This window comes from Schistocerca americana, chromosome 7, assembly GCF_021461395.2.
Source record: "Schistocerca americana isolate TAMUIC-IGC-003095 chromosome 7, iqSchAmer2.1, whole genome shotgun sequence".
In the NCBI taxonomy this organism is placed as follows: Eukaryota; Metazoa; Arthropoda; class Insecta; order Orthoptera; family Acrididae; genus Schistocerca; species Schistocerca americana.
The window spans coordinates 102552139-102575929 of NC_060125.1; the positions used below are offsets into that span (position 1 = coordinate 102552139).

The 23791-nt window shown below is 43.6% G+C and overlaps 1 protein-coding gene and 1 pseudogene across 1 annotated transcript in view; one reads left to right on the forward strand and one right to left on the reverse strand.

Moving 5' to 3' along the window:
* Positions 1 to 23791, forward strand: part of LOC124622379 (protein white-like) — a 247111-nt gene that overhangs the window by 81701 nt on the left and 141619 nt on the right. The window contains exons 5-6 of the mRNA XM_047148067.1: positions 12780 to 12878; positions 21472 to 21710. Of these exons, the coding sequence (XP_047004023.1) occupies positions 12780 to 12878; positions 21472 to 21710 (338 nt within the window). The remainder of the gene's footprint in view (positions 1 to 12779; positions 12879 to 21471; positions 21711 to 23791) is intronic.
* Positions 1601 to 1718, reverse strand: LOC124623283 (annotated as a pseudogene).

Sequence of the window (23791 nt, forward strand, 5' to 3'; positions counted from 1 at the left end):
CATTAATGAACCTCTGGTTAGTAGGGACAAGATTGTTCTTCCACCATTACATATTAAGTTAGGACTAATGAAGCAATTCACCAAAGCTTTAGACAGAAATGGTAATTGCTTCACATACATCTGCAATACGTTCCCTGGACTCAGTAGTGAAAAACTTAAGGCAGGAATATTTGATGGTCCTCAAATTCGCAGGCTCATCAACGATACCAATTTTACAAGTGTCATGACTGTCACTGAAGCATCGGCCTGGAACAGTTTTGTCGCTGTTGTAAAATGTTTTTTGGGCAATCATAAAGCTCTCAATTACGAGGAACTGGTCAAAAACATGCTCACTAACTTTCAAAACTTAGGAGCTAACATGAGCATAAAATTGCACTTCCTTCACAGCCACTTGGATCGATTTCCTCGTAATCTAGGTGATTTCAGTGAGGAACAAGGAGAGCGGTTCCATCAAGATATGAAAGGAATAGAGGAAAGATATAAAGGAAGATGGGAGAGGCATATGATGGCAGATTATTGCTGGAATCTGCAACGTGACTGTTCTGAAGAGACCTATAAAAGGAAAGCGTGCAGGAAGCGGTTCGTCATGGACGGAAAATGATATACTTATAGAGAAACTTTTCAATTATGTTTTATACGTGGACAAATGCCTATCAGGTTTTCATAGAAGCTATTTATAAAGATTATTTTCTTTTTTCATTGTAGTTTGTAGCGCTCGACTTCAGTATTAGCAATTTTTTGAATAAATCATGCATTATCTCAAAAACTAGAGCCAAACTGCATAAATGGTTGCTATATTCGTCCTCAGCACCACTAACCCATCCTAAAGCCACTCAAATATCCTTGGCAAGAAAATGAGTGTTGACCAGTGTAATCAATTTAATAAATTACGCAATTAAACAAAAATTCGAATTTTGTCACAATTTTGCCCTATATCTGCTCTTAAATACAGGATATCCAAGTTATTTTATTCACATACCAATAATGACTTGTTGACAATGAAAATTATAAATTTGAAACAGAAAGCAAACTGTTTGACACTGCAATTAGTGAAATAATTTATAGCCTCTCAGTGCCGAGATGAAGTTCACTAGAGTCAAAAGGTTCTAGAACCCAAGGTTGAGTAATCTCACGAAATAACAAACACTTCAGATGTAGTAGTCCGGTAAGAATCCAACTCCACAGACCATGGCAGGTTTTCACCGTCATTTGGGTAATGCCATAAGCTGCTATACTGTTCACAGTGTAGTTGCAGGGCCGATGCAGGTCCCTCTATGCTGGCCATCCATCATCTGACGTGTTGCCGTGTCTGTCAGTGATTGTGCTGCATCAGATTTCAATGTCGGAGTCGGGACCTAGGAACCCGTTAGGCTGGAATTTTTAAGAACTAAACTCCTCCCGAAAAGACCATGAAGGCCCAACGGTACCGACCTGCCGCCGTGTCATCCTCAGCCCATAGGCGTCACTGGATGCGGATATGGAGGGGCATGTGGTCAGCACACCGCTCTCCCGGCCGTATGCCAGTTTCCGAGACCGGAGTCTCTACTTCTCAATCAAGTAGCTCCTCAGTTTGCCTCACAAGGGCTGGGTGCACCCTGCTTGCCAACAGCGCTCGGCAGACTGGATGGTCACCCATCCAAGTACTAGTCCAGCCCGACAGCGCTTAACTTCGGCGATCTGACGGGAACCGGTGTTACCACTGCGGCTAGGCCATTGGCGTTAGGCCGGAATCAGAACGCAGCAGTAAAAAAGAAAAAAAAAACGGAATGACGGAGAAAACCAGCAAAAAATGCCATATAAACGCGAGTAATACTTCTGAATGTCGAGAAACAGGAGATGACATTTCCGAAGCCTGATTTGCTTACAGAACGTCAAGTCTGGCCATGTTAATGGATGCATTGCATTATTTTCTGGTCTTTTCGTCCTTCTGCTGTGGAATACCTTTATTTCGTTTCTCAGTTCTTTCCTTGCACACTTCTCACATCAGTTTCCGGCATTTCTGTCCTGTTTCTTCTGTCCAAGTGGCTCCTGTCTGCTGAGATTTTTCTTGGAAATTTTTGGAATCTTGGAATTTCTTTCTGAGTGACAATCTCTGCTCAGTACCTTGTTGATCAACTCGTGCCTTGTCAATGTCGCTTCCAACTTCTTTGTGCTATGTATTGTTCATTTTTAATTTATCTAAATAAGTGTAAAGTCTTTTTTTCCTAGTATGCTCGTCCTTTACATGTCACTGTAGAAAACTATTCTTTTTCTAATTATGTCTATAATATTCTTAGTAGGTGTATAAAGTTCACTATTGTCATGTCTCTTAACTGTGTTTGCTATTTAACTGTTCGCAAAATTTTCCTCAGTATTTTTCTTTGTGTCAATTCCAGAGCTTCCATCATCGTCTTTTCATTTACAATTATACATCCTGTTGAAAAGAAAGTGTTCTTGAGCAAATTACTGTAGAACAGTGTCTTAGTTTAGCGTTCACGCATATTGATTTTCTATTATAAACTACCTCAATGAGGTAGTACGCTATTTTCGTCTTATTGTCACTTACTTCAGTGGCTTCTTTCTCCGAAATGTCTTATTCACTTACTTCTCCTAGTTACTCGAATTTATTATTTGCCTCAATTTTTCCATATTTATTTTCCATTATCTCGTGGCCTATCTTAACGTTCTGATAAATTTAGTTTTCTCAAAGGAAATTTATAAGCCAGCTTCTTAATTCTTTTTTCAGCAGTTCTCTCTATATTGTGGCTTTTTCCACGGAGTCCAGGAAACTACCTAGGTCGTCTGCAAACGCTAGGCAGTCTAAGCTGTTCTTTTTGTAGCTTAATGTAGCTCCATTTTTGATTCGTATATTTCCTAATGGCGTTCTCCTATTACCTAAAGATTTTTGTAGAATACAATTAGCACCGGGAAGAAGACCTTAACACTTGAAAAATTTGACCCCTAAGTTTCACTTTACAGTTGATGTTCGCTAGCGATTGCTTCATTTGAGCTGTTGTTTTACTGTCTGAGCCCAGTTCGTTAAGAATTTCAAACAGTGACTTCTTGTCATAAGTTTTCTGATGTCTGGAAAAGCGTTTATGAAATTTTTTATTTTCTTTTCAGATACGTTATTTCTGACTTTAAGTCGAGCATCTGCTCCGAACATTATGTACTGTTTCTGTTATTTAATCGTGATTGACGTACTTGAACCTGACGAAAATGTGTTGTGAAAGCTACATTTTTTGCATTGTTTGGGTAAAGTGTAATACAGGGCCAGCATTCGCCTTTATTAATTGGGAAAACGCCCAAAAACCAGTCGCTATTTGGCCGACGAATTTTCACAGGGTAGGATTGGAATAAAAAAGTCCTCATCTCCCCAGTTTTACACACTGAACTGCAGGACACATAACTTTACTATAGGTTGTTGTACCGTGCCACACTCAGTGAATACAGTGTACGAGTAGATACCACTTCCTGAAGATGACACGTTTTAGACATTGAAATTTCCCATTTTTTCCCCTCTCTTCTCAGCCGGTAGGTCTGCATGCGTAGATGTACATTTACACCGAGATGCCAAAAGTCGTGGGATAGCGATGTACATATGTATACAGATGACACTTGTAACGTTGTTGCTTTAATTTGTTGTGAAAGCGGTGCTGATATTCAAGACCATAAAAGTGGGTTAAAAGCTGTGAGCTGTCTGGGGAAGTTAACCTTGCATTACTGTGCAACTGTTTCACCAGGTATCCAGTCTAGCTTACCAAATTCCCAACCAGACTAACATTAATTATAATCTTTTAATAGTCATACGACAATCGGTGATATATATATATATATATATATATATATATATATATATATAAGAGAATTTAAATAAAAAGAAATAAATCAGTTTATATTTGGAAATTTATTTTAACATTGATCATTGATATTTCAGCATATTAAACTTGATTCATAACTAAAGTGGTGCCTTATTTAGGATTGTGAAAATGTGAGCTTGTAATCTTATGGAACACATCAAATATGGAGCCAAGATTGGGAGACTGCACACAACATTGCATTCATAAAATAATACACAAAGAACGTTGAAACATATGCAAGAGGAAATTAACCACAACCAACCGATTCAATTTTCACCCAAAGAAGTTACGTTCGTAGCGCAATCCTGTCCGTCATGAAATTAGCACACACTGGTATACTAAATTCATACTAACTCTCTGTGAAATCTTCCCAAAATGAATAGCTGAGGGCTACTTTGATGCTTACACCACATGCTTCACGTGGTCAACTTGGTTTACACAAAGAGTGTAACTCCACAATAATTTTGATAACTAAAATAAATTACATCGAAACGCAATTTACTAAAGAAAAACCTCGAACTGGTTACTATCGTCTTACTATTAATCTGATGGGTCAAACAATTGTATAAGCACGTGGTACTGGTCTCACAAAGTACACCCCACGTGGGTTGAACATAAACAAAAGTTGCTATATTGAAAAATATTGTCAAGTCGAGACGTTATAATTCACGCACATTCGCATTTAACACTGATGATCTTAGGGCGAGTTACTGATCAACACGTGGTTCCACTTTACTCACAAAGTAGTGACAAAGCAACTACCGGAATATATTCTGAACTTCACACTCGAATTACACTGCGTTGCAATTTAAGATAACATTAGATATTTTAGAGCTAAACCTGAAATAAAGGTGATTAAATTTTCAGTTAGGCTGAACTTAAGAAATCCATTGTCCTACGGACGTAGCAGACACGCGCTTAGCCGGAGATCTTACCACTTCAGACGCTCGCCGCGGACAGACTGCTGTGGTCCCTTCCTGAGGGGTGCCTCACACATACAAACGGAAGTGACCAGAGAGGCAGCTTCCTATACCAACATGACAAGGGACAGACAGGACCATACTAAGAATAGAAACCTCTCTGCTTTTAGAAAGCGTAGCTACCTGTTCCGACGTTGGTCCTACTGTTCTCTAGCAGACAGGCTTGTCTGCTACCCTCAAGCATGCAACTAGAAATACATTTGCTCATTCATCCTCTCAGACAGAAGGGAAGGGGGATGACAGTATCTTATCATATACAGTATATAAAAGAAAGCGGATGTAGGTTCCGTATGAGACTGTGTGACACGAATTACATATATGAATTACATATAAACTGTGTTTTAAAGTGTAGTAGTGTGACAGATCGTTCTTGTTTATGTGTAAAAGTAACACGTTCCACTACTCAGTCTCCTCCCTGATAGTCAGAAACACCACAGTAAATTTATAAGAGTAATTTATGCCATGAATGACAACAGATTTAAGAAATTAACATGAAAGGAATCCAACAGAGACCTTTCACATTTGTATTGCATGTACAGGTATAACAGAACAGTGCACTGGTGAAGCTGTAATTTTTACTCAGGTGGTTCATATTATAAAGTTTCCGACATGATTAGGGCCGCACGCTTGGAATTAACACATTTTAAACGCGGAATGATAATTGAAGCTAGACGCATGGGGTATTCGCTTTCGGAAATCGTTAGGAAATTCAGTATTCCGAGTTACACGGTGTCAAGAGTGTGCCGAGTATAGCACATTTCACACATTAGCCCTCACCACGGACAGTGCAGTGGCCGACGACCTTCACCTAACGACCGAGAGCAGCGGCGTTTGCGTAGAGTTGTCGATGCTAATAGACAGGCAACACTGCTTGAAATAACCGCAGATATCAATGTGGGAGGAACGACGAGCGTATCCATTAGGCGTTAATGAGCTGTGGCAGCAGACAACCGACGCGAGTGATTTGCTAACAGAATGACATCACCTGCAACGCCTCTACTGATCTGGTGACGAGCTCAGTTGGACCTTAAACGACTGAAAAAGCGTGGTGTGGTCCGATGAATCCCGATTTCTGTCGGTAAGAGGTGATGGTAGGGGACAAGTGTGGCGCAGACCTCACGAAGCTATGGACACAAGTTTTCAACAAAGCACAGTGCAAGCTGTTGGTGACTTCATAAACGGTGTGGGCTGTGTTTACATGGAATGGGCTGCGTCCTCTAGATGTTCGACTACATGGTGACCATTTGCAGCCATTCATCGACGTCATGTTTCCAATCAACGATGGAATTTTAATGGATGACAGTGCGCCATATCACGGGCCACAACTGTTCGCTGGTGGTTTGAAGAACATTGTGCACGCTATGAGCAATGAGTACATATCACGTAGAGCTGCTGCAGTACTCCTCCCAAAAGGAGACCCGACACGGTATTAGAAGGTATGCCGTAACTTCTGTCACCTCACTGTAGTACATTCTAATGGTGTAGCACAACCGCCTTCTACAGAGTCCACTATAGTAGCTCTGCTGTGTAAAACTGTGACCAGTCTGAGGAAGCCGCCATAGATCTTCTTCAACTTCATACTAGTTGTGCTGTGTGTGGGAGGGAGGGTGAGTTCTTAAAGGAATATTGGGGACGGAAGTCAGAATGGTATTACTGCAGACATTTTTATGTGGCAAGGTACAGCAGTCGGTATACACATTCCAGGACGTTGGAGCGGTTACTTCGTGTATCTCGATAAGGGCCCTACGAGCAACCGACAGATAAAACATTGACGACCCTATACTGGACCTGTTCTGTAATGGGCCACATCCACCTTGACTGCAGAAGTGGCTTATTAGCATATTAGACAATGATTGCTGAATTGCATGAGAATTTCGTGATGGAGCACAGGACTTTGGAATCTTTTCCCACCTCCATGCCGATGCCAATATGTGCAAAATGTCTCGCCAGCTGTAACAACCCTTCAGCACTACTGCTACTACAGTGTAGTACTAGTTGCAACAAAGGTAGAATACGAAAAACGAAGTCTTGTGTAATAAAAATTCATTTCCTTTGTATAATATGCAACTTTGTCTTCGGCATGTAAACCATTTCTGATGACTCTAGTGGCAATTTAATGTTCCATAACAACAAAACACAACTAAGATTTCCCTTGTAGAGCTCGCAAACCATGACAAAAGTTTGTTCAGTGTCTCTTCAGTAACACATGGTACAGATAGGAACTAAAGTAATGGATTATAATGTGTGCCACGACTGACACTTGAATCCTAATCTCCTGCTCACTAAACGGGTGTGTTAGCTGCCTAGTAAGCAGCAGACTCGGGTTCAATCGATTACTTAATCTTCTATCTTTATCGAATATAGAGTTGAGGCTCAGTATGTCTCCAGTTATCTGTAATTCCATCAGATCAAGAATTTCGGTACATTGTGCTGGAGATGTACCATAATTAAGATTTTATGTGGAATGTACCAGGCGATCGTCAGGAGCAATTAGATTCTCACATTTGTTCTCGTTTCCTTGAGCGAGATGCGATCGTAGAAATGCATGTTGCTGTTACGAGAGTCTTAGGGTTAAGTCTGGAAATCTCGAAAACTAGAACCAACTCACATTGGCTACATTGTTTTGTGGTCTAAAGCAATTTTATGCGCCAAATGTTCCGTCCTCTCCTGTACGAGACATTCCCAGAGGCTATGAAGGCGTAGTTAAATCAACTATAAAGACTCAATTAAAGTATCTGTTCATAAAATGTAAGTACATATCCTGAACGAAGGGCTGCTCATTAGGCACTGAAATATGCTTTAGACCATGACTTAATGCCCATAAAGCGAATGTAATCAAGGATAAAAATAACGTTCGTAGAAGCCAGCTTTGTGTGATCAAAACAGACAATGACAACGCTTATACCTGTGGGGTTCATTACGCTGAGGTAAGAAACGGGTTGTAGCTAATGATGGCCCACAGGGACCGAAACACAGTCCATGATAAAGTAAAACATTAATATTTTTTAGTAAATGCACTGGTAATCACCCTCCCCCCCCCCACCCCCCTGCATAGTACACAAGCAACTCCGCAACTACAAATTATGGTTGAAATTAGAAAATTCACTATGCTTTATCTGCATTACGTTTTCCTTGAGCTCGAAATAAGTAGATTTTCGTGAAACGGCTCTCAAGGAGTCCCTTTCTTGCTGCCCATTTGTACTTTCTGCTACTAGTCACTTTGTTATATGTTTAATTTAACACAACATGACGCCTTTCGAGCATTTTCAGCAATCTTCATCATACGCATAGAAAATTATTACTTAAAATACACTCCTGGAAATGGAAAAAAGAACACATTGACACCGGTGTGTCAGACCCACCATACTTGCTCCGGACACTGCGAGAGGGCTGTACAAGCAATGATCACACGCACGGCACAGCGGACACACCAGGAACCGCGGTGTTGGCCGTCGAATGGCGCTAGCTGCGCAGCATTTGTGCACCGCCGCCGTCAGTGTCAGCCAGTTTGCCGTGGCATACGGAGCTCCATCGCAGTCTTTAACACTGGTAGCATGCCGCGACAGCGTGGACGTGAACCGTATGTGCAGTTGACGGACTTTGAGCGAGGGCGTATAGTGGGCATGCGGGAGGCCGGGTGGATGTACCGCCGAATTGCTCAACACGTGGGGCGTGAGGTCTCCACAGTACATCGATGTTGTCGCCAGCGGTCGGCGGAAGGTGCACGTGCCCGTCGACCTGGGACCGGACCGCAGCGACGCACGGATGCACGCCAAGACCGTAGGATCCTACGCAGTGCCGTAGGGGACCGCACCGCCACTTCCCAGCAAATTAGGGACACTGTTGCTCCTGGGGTATCGGCGAGGACCATTCGCAACCGTCTCCATGAAGCTGGGCTACGGTCCCGCACACCGTTAGGCCGTCTTCCGCTCACGCCCCAACATCGTGCAGCCCGCCTCCAGTGGTGTCGCGACAGGCGTGAATGGAGGGACGAATGGAGACGTGTCGTCTTCAGCGATGAGAGTCGCTTCTGCCTTGGTGCCAATGATGGTCGTATGCGTGTTTGGCGCCGTGCAGGTGAGCGCCACAATCAGGACTGCATACGACCGAGGCACACAGGGCCAACACCCGGCATCATGGTGTGGGGAGCGATCTCCTACACTGGCCGTACACCACTGGTGATCGTCGAGGGGACACTGAATAGTGCACGGTACATCCAAACCGTCATCGAACCCATCGTTCTACCATTCCTAGACCGGCAAGGGAACTTGCTGTTCCAACAGGACAATGCACGTCCGCATGTATCCCGTGCCACCCAACGTGCTCTAGAAGGTGTAAGTCAACTACCCTGGCCAGCAAGATCTCCGGATCTGTCCCCCATTGAGCATGTTTGGGACTGGATGAAGTGTCGTCTCACGCGGTCTGCACGTCCAGCACGAACGCTGGTCCAACTGAGGCGCCAGGTGGAAATGGCATGGCACGCCGTTCCACAGGACTACATCCAGCATCTCTACGATCGTCTCCATGGGAGAATAGCAGCCTGCATTGCTGCGAAAGGTGGATATACACTGTACTAGTGCCGACATTGTGCATGCTCTGTTGCCTGTGTCTATGTGCCTGTGGTTCTGTCAGTGTGATCATGTGATGTATCTGACCCCAGGAATGTGTCAATAAAGTTTCCCCTTCCTGGGACAATGAATTCAAGGTGTTCTTATTTCGATTTATAGGAGTGTACATTGTCTTAAACTAGATTAACATAGCACACAGTACTTTTTCACTGCTGGAGGGGCTTTTGTGGTGTTTGGAAGCAGGGGGCCGGGCAGAGATTCGCCAAAAATTACTGTTCAGTGATATCTACGATAATTTTGAGGTGTGTCTCGTTTTGTTATGACTGACACCACAGCTTGTGTGGGACGCAGGTAGTTTTACACTTGTTGTTATTCTGCGAAAATCTTGTGATAGAGACTTTTATTTGATTGTTTTTCACTTAAGATTTTGGCGTCCCAAAGCTTCGATTGCATCATTGGTGCCCTGGTGGAGGTGTTGTGAGACATTATTCTGTTGCATTATTTACCTTTGCAGTAATTCACTACACAGATATTTTCAACATGCATGTAAACACTATACTCATAATACAACATGGAGGCTATCCAGCGTGCGAATGAGTATCGACTATCGCATTTTACATCGATATTCGCGATAGTGACGGTCTAGGGATCGTTTGTTTCACATTGGCAAATCTTCAGTCTATTGTATTAGAACTAGCTTAAGATTATACAAGAATCTGAGTTGTTGAATTCGGTGATTTCATTAAGAACATAATCTGCATTCTTTGTATTATGAATGAACATTCCCATTTCTTCCATGATACACATTCTTTTGATTTTTCCGGTTTTGTGCAAAATTTCGTGATTGTTTTCGATTTTCAAAGAGCGGCCTGTGTCTCTAATGTGGGTACCTACTGGAGATTTGTTACATTTATCCAGTATGAGCAGTCTAAATATTCTTCAAATCGAATTCTGAAATTTTTGCCTGTTTGGCCTGTTTGCGGGAATGTGTTGCGGTAGCGAAAGTATGTAAGTGAAGCAGACGAGGGCGGAGTACATGCAAAACGGCGAAACCGATCGAATTTTCACGTGCTACTGTCTTGAGCATCTACGGAGGAACAGTGAAACTATCACTAGGCGGTAAATGATTGGATGTCCACGACTCTTCACAGAAGATGGGATTCGGGGGCTTGTCTGCTCTATAAAGTAGGGTAGATGGTGATCAGTGGCATCTCTGCCGAAAGAGAACAATGCTGGTGCAAGCAAAAGTTTTTATATATTGTTGAACATGGAGCTCCACAGCAGACCACCCCTACGTGTTCACATGTTGACCCAGCGACATCGTCAATTACGATTGGTGTGGGCACATGACTATCGGGATTCGACCGTCGATCAATGGAAACGTGTCGGCTCTTCGGGTGAATCACATTTTCGCTACACTGTGTCGATGGTCGTCTCAACAAACGCTGTCATAGAGGTGGACGGCGGCTCGATTCGTGCAGGCAGCGCGCCACGGGCGCAGGCTGGAGGGAGGAGTATTATGCTATGGGAGACATTCTCCTGAGCTTCCATAAGACCTGTGGCTGTAATCGACAACTGCGACCCACCTGCATCCCTTCTTCCCCGATGGCGATGTCATCTCTCAGTATGATTGTCCGTTTTTCTGAGGCAGAACCGTGCTACACTGGTGTAAGGAGCGTAATAGTGAATTCACTTTGATGTCTCGGAGACCGAATTTGCCTGATGTGTATCCTATGGAATCCATCTGGGTCGCTATCGGGCGTCACCAACGCGTACGCAAACCAGCGGCCCGTTACTTACGCGAATTACGTGACCTTTGCTTGGACATATAATGCCACGTACCTCCTCAAACCTACCAACAAACTGTCCGATCCCTGGTACGCAGAATCAGTGATATACTTCATTCCAAAGATGGACAGACAGGCTGTTAAGCAGCCGGTCATAATGTTTTGACTCAACAGTGTAGATCAATGCTATCCAGAGTCCACAAATTTCCACTTGCACGTACAAACCTCCAGCAAGGAATTGAAACCATAAAATATACCACATATGATCATTCACTTATTAATACAATGCCACAATAGATAAAACACAAAACATAAAATTCCACTGATAACTGACGGCAGCCCAACAGCTAAATACGTAAACACGCCGTACCTAGGTATAATGTCTGACAAATTAGAAATGCTATTCAAAAACGTAGATGAATTAGTAAGTTTCAGCACCAACAACCACCTAAGCAGAAAGCTTATTCACTATATACATATCTCGATGCATTTGGCATTTACAAAATTACCTGTGAACCCATGCAACAAATATTGTATATGCCAGACAGACAGAAATTTCAGAATTCGATTTAAAGAACATTTAGACTGCTACAGACTGGATAAATGTACCAAATCACCAGAAGCAACACATATTAGAGACACTGGACACTCTTCGAAAATCGAATAGAGTCACGAAACTTTGCACAAAATCGGAAAAAGCAAAAGAATGTATCTGATAGAAGAAATGGGATTTTTCAGTCGTAATACAAAGAAAGTAGATAACGTGCCAAATGAAATAACTGAATTCAAATGAGATTCTTCAGTAGCCTTAAGCTAGTTATAATACAATTGATTTAAGCTGTGCCAATGTGAAAGAGACGACCACCAGACCGTCACTATCGTGAATATCGATGGAAAATTCGATAGTCGGCATTCATTCACATTCTGGAAGGCCGCCATACTGTATTAAGCGTATATTGTTTTCATGTATGTACAAAACATTTATGCAGTTAATTCTGTCGGAAAACAGATAAATAGTGCAACAGGATAACGTCACACACATCTCCACCAGCGTACAAATAATGCAATCGAAGCTTTGGGACGCCAAAATCGTGAGTGAACATCTCTCAAATAAAAAAGTCTGTCACAAGACTTTTGCACCACAACAACTGATGCAAAACTACCTGCATCCCACACAAGCTGTGGTTTCAATCATAGCAAAACGAGGCACAGCTACACACCAGCAGTACTCATCACTGGACAGCAGTTTCTGGCCAGCTTCTGCCCCCCCCCCCCCCCAATCTCTTTCTCCCTTTCTCCAAATATCCCAATAGTCCATAGAGCAGCGAACAGTAAACAAAATGTTTTTAGTTAATCAAGACCACTTATTTTAAGTAACAATTAGTTGCATGCATAAATGCCTGAAGATGGGCAGAAAATGCTCGAAACGCGTTGTGTTATCTTAAATTAAACGTAAAACAAGTAAAGTGAGTAGCAGCAGAAAATACAAATAAGCGATTATTCCACACAGTCACGGCACCCAAACGTAGCCAGTATGCCCACAAGTAATCACGTTCTTGTTAACGCTTCCACACCACTAATTGTTATCCTCTCTCTTCTGCGCAGTTTTCGTTGACCGACTGCCAGCACGTGATGATCGGAATCCCTGGACGCATCAGGGGCATCAGCGGCGGCGAGATGAAGCGGCTTGCCTTCGCAGCTGAGGTAAGCAGCGAATGCTGAAGCTTTTGCAAGTAAACTCGCAGTTAAATATGACTTCTCACTCCTCACTGATTGTAATTCGACCTTGTGTAAAATAAGGTAGTAATGGCGTGGCACGTTTTGATAATGGAAAAATAGTACCTCTAGTTTTCCAGCTTACTTTGTTCTGTATTTTCTTGCGTGCCTGTACGCTACAAATCGCTATCAAGTTATAAGATGGAGAGTATATATATAAGTTTCCGCCACGAAATAAGTGAATTGAACCCGGAATTTGAGTGTATAGCTGAGGTAAGGCACCTATGGTATATGTCAGGTATCATTTTTATGACTGTGCATGAAAAGTAAGTGAAGTATTAAATTGGGAAGCTGGATTTGATTCTGGAATTATTTTCAATAAAGCGAAGGGATGACTTTTATTAATATTTATTCGATGCCTTTTTTTGCTTCACGTAATGCCATGAAACTTAGTTCGTGGGCGCCATACTATGACTAAACACAGTTTTAAATTCATGATTCTGTATGAGATATTTACTTTGTGATAGCTTGAGAATGATATGTTCACCAGCAAGCAGAATTTACAAGAAAAGAGAAGATAATCACTTGCTAAATGATGTTTCCAGTGAGTGAGTCTCGTTCATTCGTGTCGTCTTCCCGTTCCAAATGCTTCAGTAAGGCTGACCAGAGCAGAACAACCATGTCAAAACTTTGAGCATACCTCTTATAACGCTGAGAAAAGGTGCCATTTTTTAACTGATTCTTCACACAGCAGCCGGCGTGGAGAGAGACAGACACCTCATTCACTCTGTTGGATGGTCGGTCTTTGACAAGATACGTTGGAATCAATAGTCACAGGTCTAGTTACTCACAAGAGCCAGCAGACGAACAGTGATGCACAGGTATGTTTTACTTCAGCTGCCAGTGAGCATTTAGAAATTTCTATCTAGTATATGCGTGGAGGTGCGTGGCTCTTCGACGTCTCACAAACTACACACTTGTTGTCGCAGCTTACTGTACCTTCCGCTGTATTCACGAACTTGTTTACTTTTTGCTAGATTTTGCCACCTATTTCGTAAAGTTGAGATTTTTCAGTAATTCTGTTAACTCTATCGAGAGCTAAACGACACTGCGATTAGACGTTACTCTTGTTTGCATTCGCTCACTGCATGCTAATAATCTAATGTGCTCCGGACCCCACACAGCTAAATTCCAAATACGGATTGAGAAGAACGGAGGGGCGTAAAATACATGCCTCACACCACATGGTGGCTAGTGCAGCAGAAACCGTAGACACAGGTGTAGATGTTAATGCAGCTTCATAGCCCTCAAGAATCGTCGATAAACAATGTCTGTCGTTGCGAAACATGTTTCTAAGTGTCCTACCACCATAAAAAGTGTTCGTTATGCTCTTTATCTACCACTAAGCCCATGTGACTATTCGACTTCACATACTGTTACATTCAGGAACTGTATGACATAGCTCTTAGTGAATCTAGATTGAGACTTGGATGCCGACCTTCTGTTCAAAGAGCGATTCTCCATCATATCTGCTTGATAAAGGCTTCAAACTGTGGAGAAGTGGTTTTTTTGTATAAAATGTTGTCAGAGCTCTTGCTGCTTCATATTAGAATAAAATTACGAACTTTCGACGGTAATCTCAACTGCCTCCGTGATGCCATTAGAGATTACGGCGATGTATGAAATGTTAGTGGCTCCCGTTTGGACGTAAATAAACTGACGAATTCTTTGTAGTCTTTCAGCGTCGACACCCTGGATAAGTATACATATTAGTTTATGACTGGTGTCCCAACTGAAGTTATTGCTGCATACCGAGATATTTACGGCCTCTTTGATGACAGATCAAGCAGGTTGATGTGCAATACAGTAAGCACCCATTAAAAGAACCAGCCACCCCCGGCCGACTTCAAGATAATACCGCGTAACACCGCCCCTAGCGTTGATAATGGTCTGAGTTCGGCGAGCGAGAGAATTCAGTAGTTTTTTTTTCAGTTGTGCAATATTCGGCTGAAACTATGCATTGATGATTAGATCCCTTGGAGCTACCAACTTGCGGGGCACTCGTTTCCAATCTCGATCGGTTAGAATCCATTTATGACCACTGTAGTTGTGCTGTGTTGCATGGCTGCGAGTGGATACATCATTCCTTGTACACACGTTGGGCGGTCCTCGTTAATACGTCAACAGACTTGTCGACTTGATTCAACGAAAAGCTCGAGTACCATAGCTCCGTTCTGCCATTCTGTCGTATGCTCTCATCGACCCATGCCACTGTGCTGAATCCGTAAAATCGACTGGCACATTCAATCCACTTCACTACCGTGACTTCCGTCAGCAGCGGAAGACCACAAACGACGTTGTAGCAGTTCCACACCCTCTAGAGCAGTGGATAGCTATCTTTTTGAGACCATTACCCCTGAACGACGTCATGTGTCATACAGTACCCTGAACAAAGTTTGGGACCTGCTTAAACACTAGACTGTAAAAAACTAGCACTGTTATTTTAAAAGTAATAAATCGTTAACAGCATTTAGTTAACATTCAAACAATTGAAACTCGTAAGTTTTCTGCGTTTTTTTGCCAAACCAAGAAATAATCAGTCAATGAAGGATCTTGTTTTGATTAATTATAACAACCCCTTTTTTATACAAGGTATTACGAGACGATAGCAACAAATTTCGATGGGTTGTAGAGGGTGTCGTGAGAAACAAGTTGAGGATAGGAACCCGTGTCCATAAATGTATTCCAACGACATAGCTGTGTTAACATCTTCACCTTTTGTAGTCCTGTCTTCCACAGTTGCGTGTAATATTGATTATTTTTACTGTATGGACAGTCTGACTACAACTGAATGAAACACAATTTTCGTGCCATACGCGTTTCGCCTTAATTTTCTGCAAGGCATAGTGGCTTGAAATATGTACATGTTTTTACTATTTAGTTTACATATTGAGGCAATGTACCTATAGATTATAAACAGTTCTGGTGGTTGGTTTTTGCTATGATGTAGTAATATTTTAAATTCTACTTACTGGTTGTGTGGACAATTTTCTACCTACACTATGTGTATCAGGACGCCTGACCGAAAATGTCTTAAAAGTTCGTGGCCCCCACCATCGGCAATGGTTGAATTTGATATGGTGTTGGCTCACCCTTAGCCTTGATCACAGCTTCCAATCTCGCAGACATACGTTCAATCAGGTGCTGGAGGGTTTCTTGGGGAATGGCAGCCCATTCTTCATGCTGCACAGAGGGGAGGTATCTATATCTGTCGGTGAGGCCAGGCACGAAGTCGGCGTTCCAAAACATCCCAAAGGTGTTCTGTAGGATTCATGTCAGGACTCCATTACAGGGATGTTATTGTCGTGTAACCACTCCGCCATAGGCCGTGCATTATGCCGTGTTGAAAGATGCGATAGCCATCCCCAAATTGCTTTTCAACTGTGAGAAGTAAGAAGGTGCTTAAAAGATCAATTTAGGCCTGTGATGTGGTAGTGCCATGCGAAAAACAAAGCGTGCAACCACACCATAACACCACCGCCTCCGAATTTTACTATTGGCACTACACACGCTGGCAGATGACGTTCATCGGGCATTCGCCATATCCTGTTCAATCGTCGAATGTTCACGCTCCTTACCGAAGCGTCGTTTGGCATTTACCGGCGTGATGCGTGGCTTATGAGCAGCTGCTCGGCCATGAAATCCAAGTTTTCTCACCTCCTGCCTAACTTTCGTAGCACTTGCAGTGGATCCTGACGCAGTTTGGAATTCGTGTGTGAGGGTCTGGATAGATGTCTGCCTATTACACATTACGACCCTCTTCAAAAGTCGGTGGTCTCTGTCAGTGAACAGACGAGGTCGCCTGTACGCTTTTGTGCTGTACGTGTCCCTTCACTTTTCCACTTCACTATCACATCGGAAAAATTGGACATAGGGATGTTTAGGAATGTGGAAATCAACGCGTACAGACGTATGACACAAGTGACATCCAGTCATCTGACCACGCTCGAAGTCTGTGAGTTCCGCGGAGCGCCTCATTCTGCTCTCTCACGATGTCTAATGACTATTGAGGTCGCTGATATGGAGTACCTGGCAGTAGGTGTCAGCACAATGTACCTAATATGAAAAACGTATGATTTTGGGGGTGTCCGGATACTTTTGCTCACATTGTATATCACGTTTCTGTTCCATTTTGGATTCTGTTCCTCTTCTTGTAATTGCCATTTGGGGTTTTCTTCCACATTTCACAGCTCTAGGAACCAAACACTTCTATTGATGCAATATTTTCGTCTGTGTTGCCTGCTGTCGGCTGTTATTTCCAAAGATCGAATGTAATTTTTGAAGGATCTGTGATCTTTTTGTGTGTGTGTGTGTGTGTGTGTGTCCAGAAGGCGAAGGAAAGCGCAGTTTTTTTTTTTTTTTTTTTTTTTTTTTGCGTGAGACTGACGATTTCTATCTTATCATTACTTTTATTAAGTATAGTAGGGAGCCTGTTCTGATGTGTGTTTGCTCATTTATCACATGTTTGTTTTCAGCGATATCTTGTTGTTGTTGTTGTGGCCTTCAGTCCTGAGACTGGTTTGATGCAGGTCTCCATGCTACTCTATCCTGTGCAAGCTTCTTCATCTCCCAGTACCTACTGCAACCTACATTCTTCTGAATCTGCTTAGTGTATTCATCCCTTGGTCTCCCTCTACGATTTCTACCCTCCCCGCTGCCCTCCAATACTAAATTTGTGATCCCTTGATGCCTCAGAACATGTCCTACCAACCGATCCCTTCTTCTAGTCAAGTTGTCCTACAAACTTCTCTTCTCCCCAATCCTACCCCACACGTCCAGAATTACTACAGGCTGGCTCCAGGAACACCCTTCTGTGTTTAAACACTTCCGCTGGCTATTTAACTCCCCAGACATAAACATTATTGAGTGTACCTGGGATGTCTTGCAACGTGCTGTTCAGAAGAGATCTCCACCCCCTCGTTCTCTTATAGATTTATGGACAGCCCTGCAGTATTCATGGTGTCAGTTCCCTCCAGCACTACTTCAGACATTAGTCGAGTCCACGCCACGACGTGTTGCGGCACTTCTGCGTGCTCGTGGTGTCCCTACACGATATTAGGCAGGTGTACCAGTTTCTTTGGCTCTTCAGTGTAGATAGATACATATATTTTTATAATTTGTAATGATTACTGTTTAATTTAAAATTTTAATTGTATTACCACGGTCAAATATGACATTCACACGTCGTTGTCGATGTATAATATTTTTTTCATTGTCGTGCACGGCTGTAGTACTGTCTCTCACGTCGGTACTGAATGTGTGATGATGGCCTTGCGAGCCCAAAACCGGTTACCAAAATGAATTCATACTGTAGAAGACACACAGTGTTGTGCTTTCCATTTATAAAACAAGTGTCAGTGGATTACCTGCGTACTCGAATGAAAGGGATTTACCCAATGTTGTCAGACACAGAGTGTGTTGAAACTTCCTGGCGGATTAAAACTGTGTGCCGGAGCTTTGCCTTTCGCGGGCAAGTGCTCTACCAACTGAGGTACCGATGCACGACTCACGACCCGTCCTCACAGCTTCCATTCCGCCAGGAAGTTTCATATCAGCGCACACTCCGCTGCAGAGTGAAAATCTCATACTGGAAACATCCCCCAGGGTGTGGCTAAGCCACGTCTCCACAATATCCTTTCTTTCAGGAGTGCTAGTTCTGCAAGGTTCGCAGAACAGCTTCTGGTGACGAGGTACTGGCGGAATTGAAGCTGTGGGGACGGGGCGTGAGTCGTGCTTGGGTAGCTCAGTTGGTAGAGCCCTTCCCCGCGAAAGACAAAGGTCCCGAGTTCGAGTCTCGGTCGGGCACACAGTTTTAATCTTCCAGGAAGGTTCATATCAGCGCACACTCCGCTGCAAAGTGAAAATCTCATACTGGAAACATCCCCCAGGGTGTGGCTAAGCCACTGTGGGGCGGCGGGTGGAATAATGTTGTTTAAAATAATGTTTGAATGTTGAAACACTCCTTTCCCGGCCGATTAACCATATGTGCGGCGGCGGGTGGAATAATTATTATTGTTAAATGTTCCTATTATTTTTGCTGTTGTTTGCCGTTCTCAACACTGGCTCTCTAACTACAATATTGGCAACCAGAAAGTGATTAGCAAAACGTGAAGCCTGTAATTAGAATTCCTAGTGCCCACTTCATCTGAGAATACACTTATAGTTACAGCTTATAGCTCTGAGGAATTAGGAGATTGTCTGGGATTTCTAATTAAAAACGGTCGTGAAAAAACAACGTTCTGTATTCTGAAAGTCACAGATGAAAACAAAAGAATCCACACAATCTAACTAACAGAGCAGTTCAGAGTCTAATGCGCTGATGCTACTATAACTGTCCAAATTAAATATTTAAATGAATGCTCGCCATAATTTGATGATAAGGTTCATCAAACGCCACGCTAACTAATGGTAGAATGTTTGTCCCGCGGCGGCACGTGAAAATACAATACGCAAACTGAAGACCGATAATTAAAGTCAACCCAGAATTAACACTATACGGCATCCGAGGCTGGTTGTAGCAATGATACCGACGCGGCGCGACTCCCGACACAGATGGCGTGCTATTCAGCGTCTGGAGAGAACTGGGGCCTTTTTCCTCGCGCAGCGTTCTTATATATAAAGCCGCAGTGCGGACGGCTAAGGGAACGCCTGATCAAATCGGCTCTCCCGACTAGCCGCTGGGCTAATAATGCACCACTTTAAGCTACTGAATAAATTATAGCTCCTTTTGCTGATGACCGATGAAGCTCTCAATTTAAATGTGCATTCAGCACACAGGTAAGTAATCATAATAAAAGTTTTACGTGGCTAAATATTTTGGGCGAGAGAATTAATTAAATTACACTGCACGCAGTAGACGAGCTCTGAACTGGTCCTTTGGAGATACGCTATCGCTATAGCTTTATAGGTATTCAAATGAAACTTCTCACATCCTTATGATTATAGCGTATCTCCATTCTACTTAAATATAAACATCCTAGCCTTATATATTAGCCTACTTAATCTATCTTGCTTCCTTAAGTTTTAAGACAAAAACCAGAAAATCATGAATTTCAACTAAAATCTTAATTTGTGAGATCCAAAGTACTGTTTTTATTAAATTATTATGAAAGACGAATCTAAATATAAATTTTTAACTTTCTAGCTCTTTTCTGTTGCACCAATGATTTTTACAGAAAAACGTCCAAATTTCGAAAATGGTTAAAGTTATCGAACTGATATTCTACACATATTAATTTAATATTACTCCTGACATGCTAGAACCGTTTCAGGTTATTTGCTTAATTTTTAAAATATTGTGCAACATTTATGACGTCAGAGCTAGTTACAGCGGACTGGCTGGCACACAATGGAAAGACTGATGTGCATTTATTATGGCGTGAGTAGGCTGCTTCCCTACACCACGTCTCCGCAATATCCTTTCTTCCAGGAGTGCAAGTTCTGTAAGGTTCGCAGAGGAGCTTCTGGTGACGAGATACTGGCGGAATTGAAGCTGTGGGGACGGGGCGTGAGTCGTGCTTGGGTAGCTCAGTTGGTAGAGCACTTGCCCGCGAAAGGCAAAGGTCCCGAATTCGAGTCTCGGTCGGGCACACAGTTTTAATCTGCCAAGAAGTTTCATATCAGCGCACACTCCGCTGCAGAGTGAAAATCTCATACTGGAAACATCCCCCAGGGTGTGGCTAAGCCACGTCTCCGCAGTACCCTTTCTTCCAGGAGTGCAAGTTCTGCAAGGTTCGCAGAAGAGCTTCTGGTGACGAGGTACTGGCGGAATTGAAGCTGTGGGGACGGGGCGTGAGTCGTGCTTGGGTAGCTCAGTTGGTAGAGCACTTGCCCGCGAAAGGCAAAGGTCCCGAGTTCGAGTCTCGGTCCGGCACACAGTTTTAAATTCGCCAGGAAGTTTCATATCAGCGCACACTCCGCTGCAGAGTGAAAATCTCATTTTGGAAACATAGTGCGTTCACTGTTGTGCCATGAGTACACAGAGCGCAGCTGCCACACGTAACACATGGCCATCGCCTTCTCGAGCATCATGTACCAACGCTCCGGTGGCAGTGGCGCGGCATACTTCAAATGCTCACAGTGGGGGCGCCACAAGAGATGCAGCCGTCATATCGCTGGGCAGTCGGCGGAGCCGAAAGGGATGCAACCTCCCCCCCCTCCCGTCCCGGTGATTAAGTCGTGGCCCGCCCTGATGGGGATTCGTCTGGTGGGCCTCCAGGGGAACGGAGAAGATCTCCTCTCAGTCGCGAAGCTGTGATAGTGTTTACGGGAGATGAACTTTGGCTTCGTACCTGGACACGAGTGATTACGTTGAGTTATGTTTAACCTTGTTTTTTGAATAAACATTCTAAGTTACTATTAATTCCGACTGTCCATCTGGAAGCTTGTACCTGGGTCACAACATCCACTTGCTACCCTTCCTGCATCCCCGGTTGCACCCACTTTGGTGGTGGTGAATGGACTGGAGCGTCACCAGCCTTCTCCTCCAGCTGGGCCCTCAACTGTGGTGGATGTGTGTCAGGTGCTGACCGACCCGCCGCTCATGTTCTGTGACGAGCCCACGTCCGGCCTCGACTCGTTCATGGCGCTGGCCGTGGCGACGGCCCTCAAGGCGATGGCGCGCAAGGGCAAGACCGTGGTGGCCACGGTGCACCAGCCGTCCTCCGAGATGTACGCCCTCTTCGACAGGCTGCTGCTCATCGCCGAGGGCCGCGTCGCCTTCCAGGGCACGCCCGACGAGGCGCTCGCCTTCTTCTCCAGGTGGGTCGTCCGCACTATGTCCCAGAAACTACAGCGGCAGCGCGCTGCTGTCACATTGCGAGAGCAAATGATGTTTTTTTAAAGTCATAATTCCTCTCACTCGTTTCATGCAGCCCGCTACGAATTCCTCTCCTGCAGTACGTTCTTCATCTCAGAGATCTCAGAATAGCTCCTTCACCTGATACGTCCCCCTTTTTTTTTTTATGGTCATCAGTCTACTGACTGGTTTGATGCGGCCCGCCACGAATTCCTTTCCTGTGCTAACCTCTTCATCTCAGAGTAGCACTTGCAACCTACGTCCTCAATTATTTGCTTGACGTATTCCAATCTCTGTCTTCCTCTACAGTTTGTGCCCTCTACAGCTCCCTCTAGTACCATGGAAGTCATTCCCTCATGTCTTAGCAGATGTCCTATCATCCTGTCCCTTCTCCTTATCAGTGTTTTCCACATATTCCTTTCCTCTCCAATTCTGCGTAGAACCTCCTCATTCCTTACCTTATCATTCCACCTAATTTTCAACATTCGTCTATAGCACCACATCTCAAATGCTTCGATTCTCTTCTGTTCCGGTTTTCCCACAGTCCATGTTTCACTACCATACAATGCTGTACTGCAGACGTACATCCTCAGAAATTTCTTCCTCAAATTAAGTCCGGCATTTGATATTAGTAGACTTCTCTTGGCCAGAAATGCCTTTTTTGCAATAGCGAGTCTGCTTTTGATGTCCTCCTTGCTCCGTCCGTCATTGGTTATTTTACTGTCTAGGTAGCAGAATTCCTTAACTTCATTGACTTCGTGACCATCAATCCTGATGTTAAGTTTCTCGCTGTTCTCATTTCTACTACTTCTCATTACCTTCGTCTTTCTCCGATTTACTCTCAAACCATACTGTGTACTCATTAGTCTGTTCATTCCGTTCAGCAGATCATTTAATTCTTCTTCACTTTCACTCCCCTTAAAAAAATTATAAATTACTCTGCTTAAACTGACGCACAATATTTTTTAGCCCAACGCAATCTGACTTTCAAAAATCCCTACAAAAGAACGGTCTTGACTAACAATAACCTATACCTTTCATGAATCACTTACCTCACAAATATCTTCGTTACTCGAACTACTGCAGTACAGCGAGCGCCACTGCTGCCAGCTACATAAAAGATTCTAACTACTGAAGGCAGTAATTACTGATAGGCATAGTTATCAAATGAAAGATTTTGATAGAGAACAAACAATGTATTTACGTTAATAGTGTTGAAAAGTCATAATATAGATATCAGTTCATGACATCCAGTCTTACAAATTTACTGTCTCTGATGCACACACGTCCAGATCATCCGCTCCCAAAACTCCGCCATCTCTCTCCCCACATCCACCACTGCTGGCGGCTCACCTCCAACTGCACAACGCTACGCGCTGTTCACATCCAACTGCCCAACACTACAATAGCGAATGTTCCAACACTGCCAACCAGCCACAGACTGCACACAGCACAGTCAGTGATTTTCATGTAGAGCGCTACGTGGCGTTACCAACATAATAACCTAAACAGCCTACTTACACACCCAACGTCCTCTGCTAAGCTTGTGGGCTAGTGGCTAGTGTTCCTGCCTCTGGATCACAGGGTCCCGGGTTCGATCCCTGGCCGGGTTGTGTATTTTCTCTACCCGGGGACTGGATGTTTGCGTTGTCCTCATCATTTCATCGTCATTTGTGAAAGTGGCTAGATTGGACTGTGTAAAGACTGGGACTTGGTACGGGCGCTGATGACCGCGCATTTGAGCGCCACACAGACTCATCGTCATCATCATCACGCAACGCCCTCAGTTATTTGTTGGATGAGTTCCAAGCTCTGTCTTCCATTACAGCTTTACGCTCTATAACTCTCCCTAGTGTCATGGAAACTATACCCATTTTGCCGGCCGGTGCGGCCAAGCAGTTCTAGGCGCTTCAGTCTGGTACCGCGCGAACGCTACGGTCGCAGGTTCGAATTCTGCCTCGGGCATAGATTTGCGTGTCATCCTTAGGTCAGTTAGGTTTAAGTAGTTCTACGTTCTAGGGTACTGATGACGTCAGATGTTAAG